The sequence below is a fragment of the Salvelinus fontinalis genome, chromosome 4 (assembly GCF_029448725.1).
Source record: "Salvelinus fontinalis isolate EN_2023a chromosome 4, ASM2944872v1, whole genome shotgun sequence".
Classification (NCBI taxonomy): Eukaryota; Metazoa; Chordata; class Actinopteri; order Salmoniformes; family Salmonidae; genus Salvelinus; species Salvelinus fontinalis.
This window is the reverse complement of record NC_074668.1, coordinates 53755322-53779183: the sequence shown is the minus strand read 5'-3', so window position 1 is coordinate 53779183 and position 23862 is coordinate 53755322. Positions and strand designations below refer to the sequence as shown.

The following is a 23862-nucleotide window of genomic DNA, read 5'->3' as shown; positions in this document are numbered from 1 at the left end:
ATCATAGTGGAGTGGTGAAGTTACTTCTTTTTGACGGTTTATTGAGGGGTTGATGAACCCTCTTCCTGCTTCTTTGTGCAGACCCCCTGGTGAGGCTGGACGTGTGGAGGAGGGTCAGATTGCTGTCCCATGGTCAGCGCAACGTCACTCTGCTCTGGACCCCGGTGAGGCCTTACTGCAGGATGAGATGAAAGAGAGGAGACGAGGAGAGAAAGACAGTTCAGATTATCGGTTTATTGAGTGTTGAACCCGGTCTTACATTGTGCTGATCAAATCTCAGCACATGAACATCTCTCTCTTTCTCCTCAGCAATTAAGTGGCTCGGCATCTAGTGTAAAAATCCAGGGCTACAAGGTACGCTGGAGGCAGGAGGGGTCCCAGTGGATCCTGTGGAGGGACAGAGAGCAGACACAGACTGAGATCTCCATTGGCCCAGGGCAATGTGACATGATCATCCAGGCTATTATTCAGCCTGGCTCCTCCCCTCCAGGCCACATCACCATACCTCCGGTGGAGAGAATAGGTCAGTAATCAACACCTGTGGCAATAGAGGGCTCGCAGTTGCGTCACAAATCACCTAGCAAACACACCAGGCGCCATGTTGGATGACCAGAGTGTATGGTGTAAGTCCTCAAATTGACATGCACCTACCCTAATGCTCTGTTGCTGATGACTGGGATGAATGTAGGAGCAGATTTCAGGATCAGGACAAGACACCCTCTTTTTTGACTAATGAATATCATACGGACATGTACGGGAGAGGCCTATCTCGCTTATATGATTATGATGATCAAAATGCTTCTTCATCAGAGTGCAACAAATGTTTGTTGTTGTTGAATGTATCAAGCCACAAGGCGAGACCCAAATGCAGACACAGGAGGCAGATGGTTGGAGTCTTACAATGTTTATTAATTCAAAGGGGTAGGCAAGAGAATTGTCATGGACACGCAAAAAGGTCAAAACCAGATCAGATTTCTGGAGGTACAGAGTGGCAGACAGGCTCATGGTCAAGACAGGCAGAATGGTCAGGCAGGCGGGTACAAAGTCCAGAAAACAGGCAAGGGTCAAAACCGGGAGGACTAGAAAAAGGAGATTGCAAAAAGCAGGAGAAAGGGAAAACACACAGGTTGACTTGGAAACATACAAGACGAACTGGCACAGAGAGACAGGAAACACAGGGATAAATACACTGGGGAACACAAGCGACACCTGGAGGGGGTAGAGACAATAACCAGGACAGGTGAAACTGATCAGGGCGTGACAGAACGCTGTTGAACGCCGAAACCTGAACTAAAGACCTCGGTTTAAAAGCTGACAGTGTTTTTATATAATTGTATTTATTTTGGATCCTGCGGCTGTTAGGCTAAGTGGCTGTGAGCGCTGCTGTCTGTCCCGGGATCCTGCCAGATTCCGCATAGGGGGAGAGACACGAATACCCAGCTAACCTAGTTGTCTCGGCAGTCTCAAATGGAAGCCGCTATTGAACGTTTCCAGCACTGCAGGAGCTGTGTTTACTTTGCTTTGTTCCGGGACAATGTGGACCCACGCTGACTTTCAATGTAGCAACTGCTTGCTTGCGGAGGACTACAGGAGCGAAGCAGCTACTCTTAGCAAGCAAGTAGCAAACCTACACAAGCTACTGGGGAACCCACGCCCGCCTACTTTTTCATTTTCTTCCACCCCAGTAGCCGGACTCCGCTCTGGTCTGGAAGTTTGGCCGCCGTTTCAGCTCTCTACAGCCGACTGGCCGGTGCTCGACAGGGTTCCATACCTGAAGGGGTCTCCCCCTTTCCTGGAGAACGGAGCTGTTCTCGACCCAACCAACCAACAATGGAGGTACGTCACTCGCTGTGGAAATCAAAGAAAGCGTGGTAGCAATACATGGTTATAACATCTACCCGAAAAGACAGAAATTCCGGCGGGGGCGGTGTTGCGGTCTATATTCAGAACCACATTCCTGCGAAGCTTAGAGATAAACTAATGTTAAATACTGTTGAAGTAATATGGCTACAGGTTCATCTTCCTCACTTAAAGCCCATTATTGTGGGAAGCTGCTATAGACCACCAAGTGCTAACAGTCAGTATCTGGATAATAAGTGTGAAATCAACAGAGATGTATATTTTCTGGGTGATTTAAATATTTACTGGCTATCATCAAGCTGCCCACTCAAGAAAAAACTTCAAACTGTAACCAGTGCCTGCAACCTGGTTCAGGTTGACAGTCAACCTACCAGGGTAGTTACAAACATCACAGGAATTAAATCATCCACATGTATTGATCACATCTATACTAATGCTGCAGAAATTTGCTTTAAAGCAGTATCCAAATCCATAGGATGTAGTGATCACAATATAGTAGCCATATCTAGGAAAACTGAAGTTCCAAAGGCTGGGCCGAATATAGGTCATACAATACATTTTGTAGTGAGGTACATGTTGATGGTGTAAAGAATATTTGCTGGTCTGTGGTGTATAATGAGGAGCTGCACTTGACACATTTATGAAATTGCTTATTCCAGCTACTAATAAGCAAGCACCCATTAAGAAAATTACTGTAAAAACGGTTAAATCCCCTTGGATTGATGAGGAATTGAAAAAGTGTATGGTTGAGAGGATTGAGGCAAAAGGCATGGAAAGTAAATCTGGCAGCCCAACAGATTGGCAAACGCACAGCAAATTAAGAAATCATGTGTCTAAACGAAATAAAAAAAATATAACAAACTATACCATGAAACAAAGATCAATTATATAAAGAATTATAGTAAAAAGCTTTGGGGCACCTTAAATTACATTTTGGGGAAAAAAAGACTACTAGGCTCCATCATTCATTGAATCATTCAAAGCCCACTGATATTGCAACTTCTTGCAACTATAGGGGGTGCTGTTTCGCATTAGCATAATTTGCTCTACAGATTAAACTGCCTAGTACTCAATTCTTGCTCGTATCATATGCATATTATTATTATTATTGGATAGAAAACACTCTCTAGTTTCTATAGCCGTTGGAATTTTGTCTCTGAGTGGAACAGAACTCATTCTACAGCACTTTTCCTGATATGGAGTCAGATTTCAGACATCTTGGCCACTGATCTGGAGTCAGTTTAAAGGTCACTGTAAATGCTATGGAGAAACAGACACTGCTTACGTCTTCCCCTGGGTGTCAGTATGTGATGACGCTTTGAATGGAGTCGATTGCGCAATCAGTGCCTCTATAAATCACCAAATACCAGAAGTAACTTCCTTTGGCTGCCTGCGCCTGGCGCGCGAAGGACACCCGACTCGCCTCCTTCCAAGCTTTAGTTTAGCCAGTAATATTTCTCCGGTCATATTTTTACTCGTTATAGGTGTTAACAGCATCATAAGGTAGTTAATTTGAACTCTCTTGATTGGCTCTTGATTATTTTGGTTATGTTTTATTCATTCAGGTGTTTTGGTGTCATATAAAGGTTCAATCTATTGTTGGGCTGGAACAACCAATAGTCAACACAGCAGGTTGTCTTATGCCATTGAGGCATTTGTCCCATGCTGTGATGTCCATACATTTAACCTCCTCAGTTGAATAAAGTTCAAATTATCATTGGTTCAGTGCCACTGAATTTTTTTGGGACAATAATGTCCTCCTCCAGGGTAGATGGACGTCATATTGTAAAATTTGTGTATCCCCTTTTCATAGGCCTAGATTACATGGTTGCATTCGATGACAAGGTTGTTTTAATTGATCTGTTGTCAGTGTCAAATCAAATCACATTTTATTTGTCACATGCGCCGAATACAACAGATATACCTTGCAGTGAAATGCTTACTTACAAGCCCTTAACCAACCATGCAGTTGTAATAAAAATAAGTGTTAAGTAAAAAAATAGATAAGTTAAAAAAAATAAATTTGTTAAAGAGCAGCAGTAAAATAACAGTAGTGAGGCTATATACAGGGGGTACCGGTCAAGAGTCAATCTGTAACGCTCGTCTTCGGGTGAAAGAGAGGAGGACCAAGGCGCAGCGTGGTAAGTGTTCATGATGATGAATTTTAATGCTAATCCAACAAACAGAACACAACAAAATACAAAACAACAAACGAAGTGAACAAACGAACGAAACAGGACCGTGTGGCGAACAAACACTGACACGGCAACAAACACCCACAAACCAAAAGTGAAACCCAGGCTACCTAAGTATGATTCGTAATCAGGGAAAACGATTGACAGCTGCCTCTGATTGAGAATCATACCAGGCCGAACACAAAACCCCAACATAGAAAAACACACATAGACTGCCCACCCCAACTCACGCCCTGACCATACTAAAACAAAGAAAATACAAAAGAACTATGGTCAGAACGTGACACAATCAATGTGCGGGTGCACCGGTTAGTCGAGGTAAATGAGGTAATATGTACATGTAGGTAGAGTTAAAGTGACTATGCATAGAAAATAAACAGAGAGTAGCAACAGCGTTAAAGGGGGGGCAATGCAAATAGTCTGGGTAGTCAACAGAGTAGACCTAGGCTGCCCTGTGATTTCCCGTATTAAAAAAGATTCTGGTAGTTGTTTCCAGTCATATAAAGTATAGTAAAATTGCATGTTTATCAAACGCCACATTTTTCTTGTGCAAAGGAAAGAAACGACTCTGATATAGCCTCTAGGCCTACACCACCAAGCCCTCCAATTTACTCATCAAATTAGGAATAGTAGGCTTACATTAGTATGCAAGTGCAATGATAGATGCACGCAATACTTTATTAAAGGTGAATTTTTATGGTGAAAAAGTTGCTTCCTCAACTTGAAACTCATGCACTGCCTATGTAAGAGACACATGCTAATAGCTAGATTAAAAGTGTTTAGGCTAGCTAATGTTGGCTAACTTGGTCTTGTTTTTAACACCTGACAGCTAACAACTAAACTTGAAATCAGACTTACCAGTGATGAAATGATCGGAGCAGACCCTGTAATGACAGCTGTCTGGGTTCAGGTCTTGACAGGCAAAACAGTTTCTTTGCTTTTCTGACAGTTCTTGAGACTTATCTCCTCGGTGTACATTTTTTAGGCACTGTTATCATGCAATTTGGGGTAGCCACTCAGCTGTTGATGTCGTAAGAATTCATGCGGTGGTCTTCCAACATGGCCGCCAGGAGGTGTCGTACGTCACCTGCAAGCCCTCTATACCTGCCTGCTTTGTGCCAACACCTGTTCCAAAACAGGCTGTACAAACATATTTTCCAATTCTTGTGCTGATACCAGTGCTGATAACTGAGCCAACATTCTTGTCTTACTGCTGTTATAGTTGTACACAGGTTGCTCTTCTTTGGGCCTACAGCAGTTCTGTGAGTGAGACTGTCTCTAGCTCTCTTATTGTCTTTCGTCCAGAGTATCTTCGGAATGCCACGCGTGTGAGTGGCAGTGCCAGCGGAGGCTTCCACCTCATCTGGAAAGAGCAGGAAGCTGTCACTTGTGGGTACACTGTGGAGTGGTGCACAGTGGGAAGCGGAGTTTCCTGCACTCTGCAATGGAGGAGGGTGCCAGTGGGAAACACACCAGTGTCCCCTACCAGCAGGTATCACACAACAGGTTTACACACACCACCATTACCCTTGTAGGTAACATTTTACATGAAGTTGCTGTGTAGTAATACTGTAATTACAGTAGTAACAAAGAAAAGGGAAACTGTCCAAAATCTATTTCAACTTAAAGCCTACTGGCACTACCTTTTAGTTACAATATTTATATTTTGCAGGGGATTTTAAAGCGGGTCATAGGTACACCTTTGATATATATGGCTGCACTGACGAAGGAGACAAACTACTGGGGATCCGCACTGGCTACTCCCAGGAACTCAGTGAGTGGGTTACGTTGTGATTATGTGGTGACAAGTAAGATATGGGTTGTGAAAGTTGTAGGGGATGTCTCTCTCATGTTCAACCCCTTCCCCTCTCTTTCTCTCTTCCTCCTTTCTCTCAACCTATAGAGCCTGTCCAGTCTCCCAGGCTGGTTGAGCCCATTAGAACAACTTCCTCTTCTGTGACACTGGAGTGGCGTTACCATGAGGACGACCACTCTCACCCAGGGTTCATCACTGGTTACTTGGTAACCATGCACAAGACAGGGTCTCAGAGGTCACCAGGTCATGTGCCAAGTGGGTATCATCAATGTCAACATGGGTAACAAGCAATTCAATTTAAAAGAAGTCATGAGAGGATTTGTTCCTCTGACACAGTCTTTCCTGTATCTAGGTCCTTTTACCAAGACGGTGGCGGACCCCCACAATAAGTCTCTAACCATAGTAGGATTGCAGGAGCACCAGAAGTACACCTTCCATCTGAGTGCACTCACTAATGTTGGACCAGGCCCGCAAACTACTGTAACTGTCAAGACCCAGACAATCCGTGAGTCAAACTCCGGCTGGAGCACTCTAGGGGAAGGGTCAGGGGCAGACTGGCTCATACTGAAATGTATTAATTAAACCTCTTAAACGTTAAGTCCCTTAAATAGGGGACTTTGAGTGGTTCTGGACTGGTTTCAGACCAACTTTTCTGTGTACAGAACGTTCTGTGAATGGCACAGCACACCGTGAAAACTCTGGTTGTCCCGCTTCACATGCCGCTCTGTCATAAGTTATATGAAATGGTGCCAATTTTGCACGGTCACTAAGTATTATCATATTTATTTGACAGTTATAAGAGAAGTGAAAATATTATAGTAAGTTATTTATAATTTGATTGTTACTATATTTAGAAAGCATTTCAATCATTTCATGCCCTATTCCACCATTTCCGTGTCCTCAAAAGTGACTACACCTCAGCAATGTATACATATTTTTTACCAGAAAGGGGAGATTTTGATCTTTCTGGCAGTACAATAATTACTAGGTATTGTTTATGGCTCTCTCAAGATAAATAATAACTTTTGGGTATGTCTATTTAGGTGGAATCCTACATTTTGACAATTTTACCTGTAAAATAAAGCCTAATATCCCGTAGGCACACAATTATGTGGTGTGTTGCTCACTCTTTTTAAATCTGAAAGCACATTTGTATTTTAGATCATGACATTCTGAGCCTAGTAGTAATGACCTGGTGTTACAGTATGTGCTGCTGTGTCCTGTTGACAGCCTATATTCTCCTGGCTAAGATCTTAACTCCTCTCCTGCTGCTGCTGGGGCTCGCCATCCTCCTGTGTCTATTCTGGAAAATGTGAGAAGCTTTAACCTGTCTAGGATCAGCGTGGCGCTAGCGGCACACCCCCCCCCCCCCCACTGAAAAACCAGTGCCGCGAAATTCAAAAAAAATATTTTTTTAAAATATTTAACTTTCACACATTAAAGTCCAATACAGCTAATGAAAGACACAGATCTTATGAATCCAGTCAACATTTCCGATTTTTAAAATGTTTTACAGGGAAGACACAATATGTAAAGATGTACATCTATTACCTAAAAACACATTAGCATATTCCACCATCTTTTATTTGTCCACCAACACCAGTAGCCATCACCAATTCGGCTAAACTAAGATATTTATAGCCCCTAACCAACAAAAAAACTCATTAGATGACAGTCTGATAACATATTTATGGTATGGGATAGGTTTTGTTAGAAAAAAGTGCATATTTCAGGTATATGGCATAGTTTACAATTGCACCCACCATCACAAATGGACTAGAATAATTACAATGAGCAACGTGTTTACCTAACTACTAATCATCAAACATTTCGTAAAAATACACAGCATACACGAATCGAAAGACACAGATCCTGTGAATACAGACAATATTTCAGATTTTCTAAGTGTCTTACAGCGAAAACACAATAAATCGTTATATTAGCTTAGCACATAGCAATTAGCAGCCCAGCATTGATTCTAGCCAAAGTGAGCGATAAAAGTCAACATCGCCAAAAGATATTAATTTTTTCACTAACCTTCTCAGAATTCTTCCGATGACACTCCTGTAACATCACATTACAACATGCATATACAGTTTGATCGAAAATGTTTATATTTAGCCACCAAAATCATGGTTAGACAATGTGAAATGTAACTCGGCTGGTCAGAATTTGTCCTTGCGCCACTTAGACAGTGATCTACTCTTATACATAAATACTCATAAACGTGACTAAAAAATATAGGGTGGACAGGGATTGATAGACAATTTAATTCTTAATACAATTGCGTTATTACATTTTTTAATTTATCCTTACTTTTCAATACAGTTTGCGCCAAGCGAAGCTACGTCAAAAAACATGGCGTCCTAAGCCACTAAAATGTTTCGACAGAAACACGATTTATCATAATAAAAATGTCCTACCTTGAGCTGTTCTTCCATCAGTATCTTGGGCAAAGGATCCTTTCTTGGGAGAAATCGTCTTTTGGTGGAAAGCTGTCCTCTTGCCATGTGGAAATGTCAACTACGTTCGGGATGAACTGAAAAGCGTGTCCAACTTTTCACATCGTTGCAAAAATAAATGTCACAAAATCGCACTAAACGGATATAAATTGCTATAAAACGCTTTAAATTAACTACTTTGTGATGTTTGTAACTCCTATAACGAGTGAAAAGATGACCGGAGAAATATAACAGGCTAAACTAATGCTTGGAACAGGAGAGGGTCGGTGTCTTCCACGCGCGTTACGCAGCAAGAAAAGACTTGCTAGCTAAAGGTTTTTTTCATTTGTAGGGCCTGTGAACGAGCAATCGAGCCCGTTGGAATCGTCATCACGTAAAGGCATCCAGGGGAAGACGTAAGAAGTGTCCGTATAGTCATAGCAACGACAGTGCCCGTTTAAATGACTTCAGAAAAGTGGCCAACGTTTCTCAAATCTGACTCCATGTCAGGGAAATTGCTGTAGAATGGGCTCTGTTCCACTTAGAGACAAAATTTCAACTCCTATAGAAACTATAGACTGTTTTCTATCCAATAATAATAATAATATGCATATTGTACGATCAAGGATTTTGTGGGAAGCCGTTTAAAAAATTAGCCACATTAGCATAAATAGTCTAAACAGCGCCCCCATCCCCAACAGGTTAAACACTATCCATTCAACATTATCATGCACAATTTATTTTTCAAGATTTACATTGGTCCTCCACACCACTATGTCATCCTTAACCTGTTGAGGCTGGGGGCGCTGTTGTCACTATTTATGGTAATCGTATAATTTTTTAAACGGCTTCCTACAAAATTCTTGATCGTACAATATGCATATTATTATTATTATTGGATAGAAAACAGTCTATAGTTTCTATAGGAGTTGAAATTTTGTCTCTAAGTGGAACAGAACCCATTCTACAGCAATTTCCCTGACATGGAGTCAGATTTCAGAAATTTTGGCCACTGTTCTGGAGTCAGTTTTAAAGCCAATGTTATTCCTATGAGTATACGGACACTGCTTACGTCTTCCCCTGGATGCCTTTACGTGATGACGATTTGAATGGGGTCGATTGCGCAATCACAGGCACTATAAATTAAAAAACCCTGTAGCTAGTAACTCTTTTGGAGCTGCGTCATGCGCGTGGAGGACACCGACCCGCACCTGTTCCAAGCATTAGTGTTGGGAGTAATCTTTCTCCGGTCATGTTAAGACTCGTTATAGGAGTTAAAAACATCATAAGGTAGTTAATTTAAAGCGTTTTATAGCAATTTATATCCGTTTAGTGCGATTTTGGGACATTTATTTCTGAGACGCTGTGAATCTCTGGGCACGCTTCCAGTTCATCCCGAACGCAGTTGGCATTTCCACATGGCAAGAGGACAGCTTTCCACCAAAAGACGATTAGACCCAAGAAAGGATCCTTTGCCCAAGATACTGATGGAAGAACAGCTCAAAGTAGGAAATTTTTATTATGATAAATCGTGTTTCTGTCGAAAAATGTTAGTGGCTTAGGACGCCATGCTTTTTGACGTAGCTTCGCTTGGCGCAAACTGTATTGAAAAGTAAGGATAATTTAAAAAATGTAATTCCGCGATTGTATTAAGAATTAAATTGTCTATCAATCGCTGTCCACCCTATATTTTTTAGTCAAGTTTATGAGTATTTATGTATACGAGTAGATCACTGTCTAATATGGCGCACGGACATTTTCTCACCAGCTGGGCTACATTTCTCATTGTCTAACCATGATTTTGGTGGCTAAATATGCACATTTTCGAACAAACTGTATATGTATGTTGTAATGTGATGTTACAGGGGTGTCATCTGAAGAATTCTGAGAAGGTTAGTGAAAAAAATAATATATTTTGGCGATGTTTACGTTATCGCTCACTTTGGCTAGAATCAATGCTGGGGTAATGTTTGCACATGTGCTATGCTAATATAACGATTTATTGTGTTTTCGCTGTAGGACACTTAGAAAATCTGAAATATTGTCTGTATTCACAGGATCTGTGTCTTTCGATTAGTGTATGCTGTGTATTTTTACGAAATGTTTGATGATTAGTAGTTAGGTAAACACGTTGCTCATTGTAATTATTCTAGTCCATTTGTGACGGTGGGTGCAATTGTAAACTATGCCAGCTACCTGAAATATGCACATTTTTCTAACAAAACCTATCCCATACCATAAATATGTTATCAGACTGTCATCTGATGAGTTTTTTTCTTGGTTAGGGGCTATAAATATCTTAGTTTAGCCGAATTGGTGATAGCTACTGGTGTTGGTGGACAAATAAAAGATGGTGGATTATGCTAATGTGTTTTTAGGTAATAGATTTACATCTTTACATATTGTGTCTTCCCTGTAAAACATTTTAAAAATCGGACATGTTGGCTGGATTCACAAGATCTGTGTCTTTCATTAGCTGTATTGGACTTTAATGGGTGAAAGTTAAATATTTAAAAAAATATTTTTTTTTTGAATTCCGCGCTCTGCCTTTTCAGTGGAATGTGGGGGTGGGTGTGCCGCTAGCTTCACCCTCATCCTAGACAGGTTAACAGTCAATGTGTAATGTGAACCCTGTCTAACCTCTGTGGCTATCCTCCAGGCTGAGGAGTTGTATAGTGGAGCTGTTTGGGTACCCGGCTGGGATGAACATCAAACCAATTGAACTGGACCGCCACCTACATGAGGTACCGTGCAGTTCTGTTCAGGCTTTCATATGTCTCATGTGTCTGAAGTTGATGAGTACTGCCTCTTGGTCCGAGGTGTTTTCTCTCATTTGGATTTATCTTAAACAGATGAGAATAAACGGATGTACAGTATGTTATAGTCACAATTATTGTTTTGCAATCTGATAGAATGACTGTGCAACTTCTCGCCTGATTCCATTCATCCTCTATTCTGTCCATCACATCTACAGACCAGTGAGAGGCTGCGGTGTCTCAAGGTGGGGGACTGTGTCTGCAGTGACATCGAGATCCTGAGCGTCAGGCCAAACATGTCAGAGAGGACGCCTCTCATTCACCCCAAACTCCCCCACCTTTCTTCCTCTTCCACCACCATTCCCTCCTCTTCATTCTGCCCTGTGAACCCTTCCTCCTACTCTTCATCCATGTCTTCCTCCTTGCCCTCCCTCTCACCTTCCTGCTCATCCTCTTCTACTCAACACCTGCACCAAAAAGGGTACTGTCCACAGTCACCCACAGAAGTCTGGGATAGCTCAGTCCAGACAAGCCTCACCAACAGAAGTTTTTTCCCCTCTGTGGGGGCGGAGCAATCCATTGAGCTGAAACCAATCAGAGTCACAGACAGCAGTGACATCTCCAGCTCACCAATCAAGCTCTCCAATCTCATCACCAGCGAGCCTTCTGAGGGGCCGCAGTTACAACCAGGGGCATTATTGGAGAAGATTGATGGATACATCACCACTGACTCATTAGTTAAGTCAATGACTGCATATATGAATGGACAAAGCCATTGATTACATGACACCATTCATTCCTATGTGAAGACTTAATAGCGCACTGAAGCCAAATTAAGTCAGTCATGTAGACATACCATGCTCAGTTTGAGCTACTCCAGGAAGTGACGTTGCAGGGTAGCTTAGTGCTGCCCCTCTCATTGAGTAACTCAACTTGAAGCCCGACCGGTGTCGGCTGCCACTGGCAACTAAATTATACTTCTAAATCAAATCAAATTGTATTTGTCACATGCACCGAATACAACAGGTATACTTTACCTTGAAATGCTTACTTACGAGATCCAAGATGGCGTAGCAGTCAGACGTCTTTGTCTTTGTCCTGTCCCTTGTATATATATATTTTTACATCTTTTTCTTCACATATCTTTTAAAAATATCTTCCTAAACAGTAACTTCTAAATACTATCCTGCAACCCGCCTCACCCAATGCGGCGTGGATCAGCTTTTTTTTCTAAAGCATTTCTATATACTTCGGATCTGGAATCCCTCAACTGAAGATAGCCAGCCAACTACCTACCAGCTATCAGTTAGCAAACCACTGCTAGCGGTCATCAGCTAACCTTTAGCTCGGAAAGCTCTCGTCAGTTCGAACAACGTGACTCAAACCAGAGCATAACGGACCTATTTCACTCCATATCACCGGATTCCTACCGCAAACTCCAGATGAACATTTTCATCTGGATCTTCGCAACTAGCTAACCGCAATCCCGGGTGACCACTCCTGGCTAGCGTTTCCGTCCTGGAGCAAGCACCAATTAGCCTGAAGCTAGCCCGGCCAGGGCTCCTGTGCTACCACCGAAGCCCACTCCTGGGCTACAATATCCGGACCCCTTCTACTACCAGTACGGGGCACGGAACCCCGCCGATCCTCTACGACTGGAATACCGACATAATCTGCCCGAGGACTCCAACAGGCCCCTCAGGCGTGACGCCCGCTGAAGGCCCATTCTGCTAACCTGCTAGGCCTGCTAGCTACCTAGAGCTACCTGGAACCCTACTAATTCCACGACTGGTCTATCGACGTCACTGCACAAAGAGGAAAAACAGACTTACCCCCATCGCAACGTCCCCCAAAGGCTAACTTGCTAGCCCCAGTCTGCTAACTGCTAGCTTATTAGTATCGGCCTGCTAACTGTCTGAATCGCTGTGTCCCCAGTCAGCCCAACCCCTCACTGGACCCATATGTTCACTTGGCTACGCATGCCTCTTTCTAATATCAATATGCCTCGTCCATTACTGTCCTGGTTAGTGATTACTGTCTTATTTCACTGTAGAGCCTCTAGCCCTGCTCAATATGCCTACATATGCGATGACATCACCTGGTTTAAACGTCTCTAGAGACTATATCTCTCTCATCATTACTCAATGCCTAGGTTTACCTCCAATGTACTCACATCCTACCTAACCTTTGTCTGTACACTATGCCTTGAATCTATGCCATCGTTCCCAGAAACCTGCTCCTTTTACTCTCTGTTCCGAACCTGCTAGACGGCCAGTTCGTATACCCTTTAGCCGTACCCTTATCTTACTTCTCCTCTGTTCCTCTGGTGATGTAGAGGTTAATCCAGGTCCTGCAGTGCCTCGCCCCACTCCCACTCCCCAGGTGCTCTCATTTGTTGACTTCTGTTACTGTAAAAGCCTTGGTTTCATGCGTGTTAACATTAGAAGCCTACTCCCTAAGTTTGTTTTACTCACTGCTTTAGCACACTCTGCAAACCCGGATGTCTTAGCCGTGTCTGATTCCTGGCTTAGGAAAACCACAAAAAAAATGAAATCTCCATCGCAAACTATAACATTTTCCGCCAAGATAGAACTGCCAAATGGGGCGGTGTTGCAATCTACTGCAAAGTTAGCCTGCAGAGTTCTGTATTACTATCCAAGTCTGTACCCAAACAATTCGAGCTTCTACTTCTAAAAATGCACCTTTCCAGAAACAAGTCTCTCACCGTTGCCACAAGCTATAGACCTCCCTCTGCCCCCAGCTGTGCCCTCGATACCATATGTGAATTGATTGCCCCCCATGTATCTTCTGAGCTCGTGCTACTAGGTGACCTAAACTGGGACATGCTTAACACCCCGGCCATCCTACAATCTAAGCTTGATGCCCTCAATCTCACACAAATTATCAATGAACCTACCAGGTACAACTTCAAATCCGTAAACAAGGGCACCCTCATAGATGGCATCCTAACTAACTTGCCCATCAAATACACCTTTGCTGTTTTCAATCAAGATCTCAGCGATCACTGCCTCCTTGCCTGCATCCGTAATGGGTCTGCAACCAAACGAACACCCCTCATCACTGTCCCTAAAACACTTCTGCGAGCAGGCCTTTCTAATCGACCTGGCCGGGGTATCCTGGAATGACATTGACCTCATCCCTTCAGTAGATGATGCCTGGCCATTCTTTAAAAGTGCCTTCCTCACCATCGTAAATAAGCATGCCCCATTCAAAAAAATGTAGAACTAGGAATAGATATAGTCCTTGGTTCACTCCAGACCTGTCTGCCCTTGACCAGCACAAAAACATCCTGTGGCGTTCTGCATTAGCATCGAATAGCCCCCGTAATATTCAACTTTACTAAGTAGTTTTTTGGGGTATCTGTACCTTACTTCACTATTTATATTTTTGGCAACTTTTACTTCACTACATTCCAAAATAAAATAATGTACTTTTAACTCCATACATTTTCCCTGACACCCAAAAGTACTTGTCACATTTTGACAGGAAAATGGTCCAATTCACAAACTTATCAAGAGAACATTCCTGGTCATCCCTACTGCATCTGATCTGGCGGAGTCACTAAAGACAAATGCTTTGTTTGTAAATTATGTCTGAGTGTTGGAGTGTGCCCCGGGCTATCTGTCCCCGCAAAAATTGTGCAGTCTGTTTTGCTGAATATAAGGAACTTGAAATGATTTATACTTTTATTTTGTGATCTATTTTTGTGATTACGTTTACTTTTGATGCTTAAGTATATTTAAAACCAAATACTTTTAGACTTTTACTAAAGTAGTATTTTACTGGGTGACTTTCACTTTTACTTGAGTCATTTTCTAGTAAGGTGTCTTTACTTTTACTCAAGTATGACATTTGAGTTCTTTCTCCACCACTGATTTAAATAATATGTAAATGTAGGTAAGGGTAAAAGTGTCTAGGCAATCAGGATAGATAATAAACAGCATAGCAGCAGCGTATATGAAGAGTGTGAAAGTGTCTAAGTGTGTGTCTGTGTGGCATCAATATGTATGTATGTGTGTGTGTATTTTGTGTGTGTGAGTGCATGTAGTGTGTGTGTGTGTGTGTGTGTCTTGGAGTGTCAGTGTAGTAGTTGTGAGTGTATACAGAGCCAAGATAAATGCTAAATAAAGGGGGGGGGTATAATGCAAATAGTCTGGGTTTTCCATTTGAATCAGAGCAGGAGCCTGGGCCAATTGTGCACCACCCTATGGGACTCCCGATAACGGCCGGTTGTGATACAGGCCGGGATCGAACCCGGGTCTATTGAGACGGCTCTAGCACCGCTGCGCCACTCGGGAGGCCCCGGGACAGAAGATTTTTATGCACTTCAGCACTCTGTGGTCCCGTTCTGTTAGCTTGTGTGGCCTACCACTTCTTGGCGGAGCCGTTGTTGCTCCTAGATGTTTCCACTTAACAATAAATAGCACTTACAGTTAACCAGGGCAGCTCTAGCACGGCAGAAATGTGATGAACTGACTTGACGAACTGACTGCTAATGTTTGTCTATGGAGATTGCATGTCTGTTTGCTCGATGTTATACACCTGTCAGTAACGGGTGTAGCTGAAATAGCCGAATCCACTCATTTGAAGGTGTGTCCACATACTTTTGTATATATAGTGTACATCTGGTGTGTTAGAAGCAATTATTGGTACCATGATTGTCTTCTAAGTATTATTTTGTTTACACAAAGACAGACCACGAAGATTGCCATTTTTCCATTCACTATAATGTGGGATCCTGTTTTCTGCAAACAATGCCTAAAGTACCGCGGTCAGCCTTGAACTTCCGTTCTTCAGTGGGAGGGGGCAGTCGTTCTCCCCTGAGTTAAGTAGTCAGTCTGATTCTGAAAGGTCAAGGGTCAAGATCTGTTGGTGGGATATTTTGCTGGGAAGATGACAAGATGATGTATGTACAACGTGTAGGGTTCAAAAACACTTTAAATAATTTGAGCTGCTCTGACAAAAGTGGGATGGACCAAAGTTTTTACTGGGGTTTTTATGCTTTTATGGTGATGTCCTGATTTGTACTAGTGCCATGCACCCCAGAGTACTTCCATTATTTGAACCTGGACTGTGTGTTGTTGTTTTAGGGCAATTAATAATGTACATAATGCATTCTATTTATATGGTGTAACTATATCTCATGTAAATAGATTCACTTTCTCACTTTCTCAGGTGAGAGTATGTTAAATCCATTAGGCATGTTAAATCCATGCCAACATCACTACCACACCATTGGCTCCATGCTCTTAAGCAAATATGATTGTCAGTAGAAATGTACCCGTTAGCATTTTGAGGACCTTCAGATCTACACAGCTTACTCAATACTCATGTAACTCATACTCATGTTCCTCTCTCCACATTGTCAATCTGCAGCGCAGACTTTTGAAAAGGTTGTGGTTGTGAAACCGAGAGAATATTGCCTCAACAGGCTGATTAGCCAACATCCTCTCAGTATCAAATGGAAGATCTAAGGGGAAATGGCTCAATACAAACCGCTGGGGTGAATGTGAATCGTAAATGCAACTTCAATAATATATTTTTAAGGTCTATCTAAGCTACTCTATACTCTCACATAGGTGCTAGGCTTGAGGGTTAATTGTAGCCTAGATTATTTTTCGTCGTTACAGTTCATTAACCAAATAAATTCAAGTGTTATTTGACACACGCGCCAAATACAACAGGTGTAGACTTTACCGTGAAATGCTTACTTGCGAGCCCTTTACCAACAATTCAGAGTTAAAAAGCAAGAAAAAAATGCAAATAAAGAAAAAAAGGGTAATAGTAACTCAATAAAAGAACAATAACCAGGATATATACAAGAAGTACCGGTACCGAGTCAATGTGCAGGGGTATGAGATAGTTGAGGTAATTGAGATATGTACACTACAGTTCAAAAGTTTGGGGTCACTTAGAAATGTCCTTGTTTTTGAAAGAAAAGCTCATTTTTGGTCCATTAAAATAACATCAAATTGATCAGAAATACAGTGTAGACATTGTTAATGTTGTAAATGACTATTATAGCTGGAAATTACAATTTTTTGTGGAATATCTACATAGGCGTACAATCATGATCTAAACACACCAAGACAGCCGTGAAGAGGGCACGACAAGGCATATTCCCCCTCAGGAGACGGAAAAGATTTGGCATGGCTCCTCAGATCCTCAAAAATGTCTACAGCTGCACCATCGAGAGCATCCTGACTGGTTGCATCACCGCCTGGTATGGCAACTGCTCGGCCTCTGACCAGAAAGGCACTACAAAGGGTAGTGTGTACGGCCTAGTACATCACTGGGCCCAAGCTTCCTGCCATCCTGGACCTCTATACCAGGCGATGTCAGAGGAAGGCCCAAAATATTGCCAAAGACTCCAGCCACCCTAGTCATAGACTGTTCTCTCTGCTAGCGCATGGCAAGTGGTAGCGGAGTGCCAAGTCTAGATCCAAAAGGCTTCTTAACAGCTTCTACCCCCAAGACATAAGACTCCTGAACAGCTAATCAAATGGCTACCCGGACTATTTGCATTGTACCCTCCACCTCCATTTTTACGCTGCTGCTACCCTCTGTTTATTATCCATGCATAGTCACTTTACCTCTACCTACATGTACATATTACCTCGACTAACCGGTGCCCCCGCATATTGACTCTCTATCGGTTCCCCCTGTATATAGCCTCGCTACTGTTATTTTATTGTTGCTCAAAGTTGATGAATCCAACAACTGAAAGTCTCTTTCAGCAACAAATACAGTCATGGGTGTAACTCTACAATTTACTTGAAAAGCAAGGCACTGAGATATTTACACTAAGCAGTGTGTTATTTTAACACTGTTCCGGTCTTATTAAAGAGCTCAGTGACTTTCAACGTGGCGCCATCATAGGATGCCACCGTTCCAACAAGTCAGTTTGTAAAATGTCTGGCCTGCTAGAGCTGCCCCGGTCAACTGTAAGTACTGTTATTGTGAAGTGGAAATGTCTAGGAGCAACGGCTCAGCCTCGAAGTGGTAGGCCACACAAGCTCACAAATTGGGACCCTTGAGTGCTGAAGCGTGTAGCATGTAAAAATCATCTGTCTTCGGTTGCAACACTCACTACCGAGTTCCAAACTGCCTCTGGAAGCAACATCAGCACTTTCCTGTTCCTGCATTATAATACCCCCGTGCACAAAGCGAGGTCCATACAGAAGTGGTTTGTTGAGATCGGTGTGGAAGAACTTGGCTGGCCTGCACAGAGCCCTGACCTCAACCCCATCGAACACCTTTGGGATGAATTGGAACGCCAACTGCGAATCAGGCCTAATCATCCAACATCAGTGCCTGACCTCACTAATGCTCGTGGCTGAATGGAAGCAAGTTCCCGCAGAAATGTTCCAACACGTAGTGGAAAGCCTTCCCAGAAGAGTGGAGGAAATTATAGCAGCAAAGGGGGGACCAACTCCATATTAATGTCCATGATTTTGGAATGAGATGTTGGACAAGCAGGTGTCCACATACTGTTGGTCATATAGGGTATATCTATCTCTGGATAGTGCCAATACAATACTGAGATATTCACGGTAACTTGATGTCAGAGCAATGAAACACAGTGCAATACAGTAAAGTGACTTTTATACTGTAAGAAAATTATTTCTATAGTATTTTACTGTAATTACAAGGGATTAGAGTAAGCAGGTTGGCTGTAGGCATTTGCACATTACAGCATATTAATGACTACTAGGTGTTTTATTGCCTTAATAAAGGCTTCCAAACTGGCTGTGATTACAGGGCAAAACAGATCAAATGGACATGAGAGAATATTCAACCATTAAAAGGTTTAAAACCCACTACCACTCTGATCTGTTCCCTATATACATTTAATTGCTACCACATATCACTTAAATTGGTACAGGACACATGGTCAAAACATATTGACACAACAGTAACTAGGATGGGGAGAAGTCTTTCCATAATATTGTGCTGCTCTGCATTCTTAACAGCGCTATTATCAAGGCAGGTCCTACAGGCTGTAGTTTTGTTGCACCTGGACTTCTGTTCAGTCGTGTGGTCAGGACTTAGGAAAAGAGAAATTGGATCAGAACAGGGCAGCATGTCTGGGCCTTGGATGTACACAGAGGGCTAACATTAATAATATACATGCCAATCTCTCCTGGCTCAAAGTGGAGGTGACTTCATCACTACTTGTATTTGTGAGAGGTATTGACATGTTGAATGCACCGAGCTGTCTGTTTGAACTACTGGCACACAGCTCGGACACCCATGCATACCCCACAAGACATGTCACCAGAGGTCTCTTCACAGTCACCAAGTACAGAACAAACTATGGGAAGTGCACAGTACTACATAGAGCCATGACTACAAGGAATTCTATTCCACATCAGGTAACTGATGCAATCAGTAAAATTTGATTTAAAAAACTGATAAAAAGACACCTTGCGGAACAGCGGGGACTGTGAAGCAACACAAACATAAGCACAGACACATACATAAAAACCCACAATAACATACACACACATACACATTGTTTTTGTGTTGTAGATATTTGGTGGCAGAGTACGGCCCTGAGGGCACACACTTAATGTGTTGTGAAATCTGTTGTGAATGTATTGTAATGTTTAAAAAATGTATAACTGCCTTAATTCTGCTGGACCCCAGGATGGGGATCCATAATAAATATAAATATTCACAAGGCACGCCTTAAAATATGTTAATGAGCCAGCGATTCTTTCTCCTCTATTGCATTTCAAAGATGGAACAAAAAAGTAAATAGATGACACAGATCTGGAAAGGATTTATTAAATTCTACTACATTAAATTCACATTTCCACAACCTTCAAAGTGTTTCCTTTCAAATGGTATCACGAATATGCAAATCCTTTCTTCAGGTCCTGAGCTACAGGCAGTTAGATTTGGGTATGCCATTTTAGGCGGAAATTTAAAAAAGGGTCTAATCCTTAAGTGTTTTACTGACTCTGTATTATTTTGTAGATTTTGTAGCGATCCTCGCTATTTGAGCCACGTTACAATTCCCACCAAGTGGGTTAACCCTATTGCATAGGGTGTTTGCCTTTCACTCCACCAACACAGGTTTGCTTCCCTGCCCCACTGTTTGCCTTCCTGTTCAAAGTAGAGGTCCAAGTCAAAAGTTGAGGAGAGTCATAGGATCTTGATCAAATCCGTAAGGAAGATGAAAAAAGTGAAGAAAAAAGTGTAGAGTGGTCCACTGTTGGCCGTTGCTCCTGTCTGTCTATAACAGACGTTGTGTGATTAGATCTTCCGTTGACTGTGTCCCTAAAAGGGGACGATACCCATAAGTGAGAGACCGAAATAGTAATTTAAATAGAACCACAGGTTTTCCATGGGGTTCAATTCCGGAGACTGAGATGACCATTGCAAAATGTTGATTTTGTGGTCAATTAACCATATAGTATATTTGTGGATTTGGATGTGTGCTTGGGGTCATTGTCCTGCTGGAAGATCCTTTTGCGGCCAAGTTTCAGGCTCCTGGCAGAGGCAACCAGGTTTTTGGCTAAAATGTCCTGGTACTTGGTAGAGTTCATGAAGCATTTGACCTTCACAAGGGCCGTAGGACCAGTGGAAGCAAAACAGCCCCATAACATAGATCCACCACCATATTTCACAGTATGTATGAAGTTCTTTTCTGCATATGCATCTTTCTTTTGGAGTCCACACCCACCACTTGTGTGAATGGCCTACAATATTACTCAGTATTTGAACATACAATATAGCTCAGTGTTCTAACTGTTTATACCAGGGGTGTCAAACTCATTCCACGGAGGGCCTAGTGTCTGCAGGTTTTTGGTTTTTCCTTTCAATAAAGCCCTAGACAACCAGGTGTGGGGAGGTCCTAACTAATTAGTGATGTTAATTCATCAATCAAGTATAAGGGAGGAGCGAAAACCCGCAGACACTCGGCCCCCCGTGGAATGAGTTTGACACCTGTGGTTTATACAGTCATTTTTGCAAATCTTTATCAAGAATGTCAATCATTTCGAACACAATGTATATTGTAGTGAATGGCAGGGCAGGGAAGCGAATCCTGGGTTGCTGGCGTGAAAGAAAAACACCCTACAAATCGCACCAATAGGGTTAACACATTTGAAGGAAATTGTAACGTGGCTCATATCGTGAGGATCACTACACTGCCGCCTCTGAACAGGAAGGCAAACAGTGGGGCAGGGAAGCAAACCTGTGTTGGTGGAGTGAAAGGAAAACACCCTATGCAATAGGGTTAACCCACTTGGTGGGAATTGTAACGTGGCTCAAATAGCGAGGATCGCTACAAAATCTACAAAATAATACAGTCAGACTGAGACCATTGTGCCTCAAACAAATCTTTTTTGTTGATGCTCTAAGGATAGTGAACACAAAAGAGAACCAATCAGACACAAGGTCATAGGTTACAATCTAATCATCATCCTGCTCTTTCTTGTATCTGTAGGTATAATAGAGGATTCCTCTTTTCAAGTGACAGGTCTCTATGTCTGTTCCTGGCCGGATGATGGTGGTGCATGTTCCCAGGCGGTCATCAGGTCCACTGTCATCATCTTACACCAAATAATTATCATCAGCCCCATCCTCCTTGTTATCCTCATCATCAAAAAAAATCTAAACCCTTCGCTGCAGCAGTTTTCCAGCAGAGGTTGGTATTTAGCCATTTTTTACTTGACGGGAAAGTGTGCATATTTCAACACACTTCTCAAACCATGCGTACGCACAACTTCGAGAGGTTGATCAATTGTATTGCAAGCAAATGTTGTTATTTTGGGGGAAATTGAGGTGTTTGATGCATGGGAATTCACATCTATTAATGGCAGGCTAAAACATTCAAACGTAGACTTAATGATAAAACAGATATATTTGCCGTTGGTAAGAAGATCGCATTGCAGCACGTCGCCTAATATATAATATTTTCCTTATATTATATAAGCCTAAATCATAATTTTGCAGGACATATCTCACCTTTTCTGACATGACTGCTTTATTCCTGCCAAACAACAAATATTAGGCTACCATTTATCCATCGCTCATTCAGTAGTCAACCATGTTCAAAAGTAAATAGACCGGTACCCTATGACTGTATAGGCTAGTATTAATCTCAGAGCCTATACCAATGCAGGAGATAGAACACACAATAATGTATTGAGAAACAAAATATTAACCTGTTGGGGATGGGGGCGCTGTTTAGACTACTTATGCTAATTTGGCTAATTTTTTAAACGGCTTCCCACAAAATCCTTGATCGTACAATATGCATATTATTATTATTATTGGATAGAAAACAGTCTATAGTTTCTATAGGAGTTGAAATTTTGTCTCTAAGTGGAACAGAGCCCATTCTACAGCAATTTCCCTGACATGGAGTCAGATTTGAGAAATGTTGGCCACTGTTCTGAAGTCATTTAAAAGGGCACTGTCGTTGCTATGACTATACGGACACTTCTTACGTCTTCCCCTGGATGCCTTTACGTGATGACGATTCCAACGGGGTCGATTGCGCGTTCACAGGCCCTACAAATGAAAAAACCCTGAAGCTAGTCATTCTTTGGGAGCTGCGTCATGAGCCAAGAGGACACCGGCGCGCACTTGTTCCAAGCGTTAGTTTAGCCTGTTATATTTCTCCGGTCATCTTTTCACTCGTTATAGGAGTTAAAAACATCATAAGGTAGTTAATTTAAAGCGTTTTATAGCAATTTATATCCGTTTAGTGCGATTTTGGGACATTTATTTTTGCAACGATGTGAAAAGTTGGGCACGCTTTTCAGTTCATCCCGAACGCAGTTGACATTTCCACATGGCAAGAGGACAGCTTTCCACCAAAAGACGATTTCTCCCAAGAAAGGATCCTTTGCCCAAGATACTGATGGAAGAACAGCTCAAGGTAGGACATTTTTATTATGATAAATCGTGTTTCTGTCGAAACATTTTAGTGGCTTAGGACGCCATGTTTTTTGACGTAGCTTCGCTTGGCGCAAACTGTATTGAAAAGTAAGGATAAATTAAAAAATGTAATAACGCAATTGTATTAAGAATTAAATTGTCTATCAATCCCTGTCCACCCTGTATTTTTTAGTCACGTTTATGAGTATTTATGTATAAGAGTAGATCACTGTCTAAGTGGCGCAAGGACATTTTCTGACCAACTGAGCTACATTTCACATTGTCTAACCATGATTTTGGGGGCTAAATATAAACATTTTCGATCAAACTGTATATGCATGTTGTAATGTGATGTTACAGGAGTGTCATCGGAAGAATTCTGAGAAGGTTAGTGAAAAAATTAATATCTTTTGGCGATGTTGACTTTTATCGCTCACTTTGGCTAGAATCAATGCTGGGCTGCTAATTGCTATGTGCTAAGCTAATATAACGATTTATTGTGTTTTCGCTGTAAGACACTTAGAAAATCTGAAATATTGTCTGTATTCACAGGATCTGTGTCTTTCGATTCGTGTATGCTGTGTATTTTTACGAAATGTTTGATGATTAGTAGTTAGGTAAACACGTTGCTCATTGTAATTATTCTAGTCCATTTGTGATGGTGGGTGCAATTGTAAACTATGAAGTCTACCTGAAATATGCACTTTTTTCTAACAAAACCTATCCCATACCATAAATATGTTATCAGACTGTCATCTAATGAGTTTTTTTGTTGGTTAGGGGCTATAAATATCTTAGTTTAGCCGAATTGGTGATGGCTACTGGTGTTGGTGGACAAATAAAAGATGGTGGATTATGCTAATGTGTTTTTAGGTAAT

The 23862-nt window shown here is 41.9% G+C and overlaps 1 protein-coding gene across 1 annotated transcript in view; it reads left to right on the top strand.

The window, feature by feature from the left end:
- osmr (oncostatin M receptor) overlaps nucleotides 1–19689 on the top strand; it is a 31428-nt gene extending 11739 nt beyond the window's left edge. Inside the window, 10 exon segments of the mRNA XM_055920593.1 lie at nucleotides 82–164; nucleotides 310–523; nucleotides 5361–5536; nucleotides 5538–5547; nucleotides 5728–5829; nucleotides 5959–6126; nucleotides 6224–6376; nucleotides 7102–7183; nucleotides 10972–11056; nucleotides 11287–19689. Of these exon segments, the coding sequence (XP_055776568.1) occupies nucleotides 82–164; nucleotides 310–523; nucleotides 5361–5536; nucleotides 5538–5547; nucleotides 5728–5829; nucleotides 5959–6126; nucleotides 6224–6376; nucleotides 7102–7183; nucleotides 10972–11056; nucleotides 11287–11847 (1634 nt within the window). The 3' untranslated portion in view covers nucleotides 11848–19689.
- Nucleotides 19690–23862: the final 4173 nt, after the last annotated feature.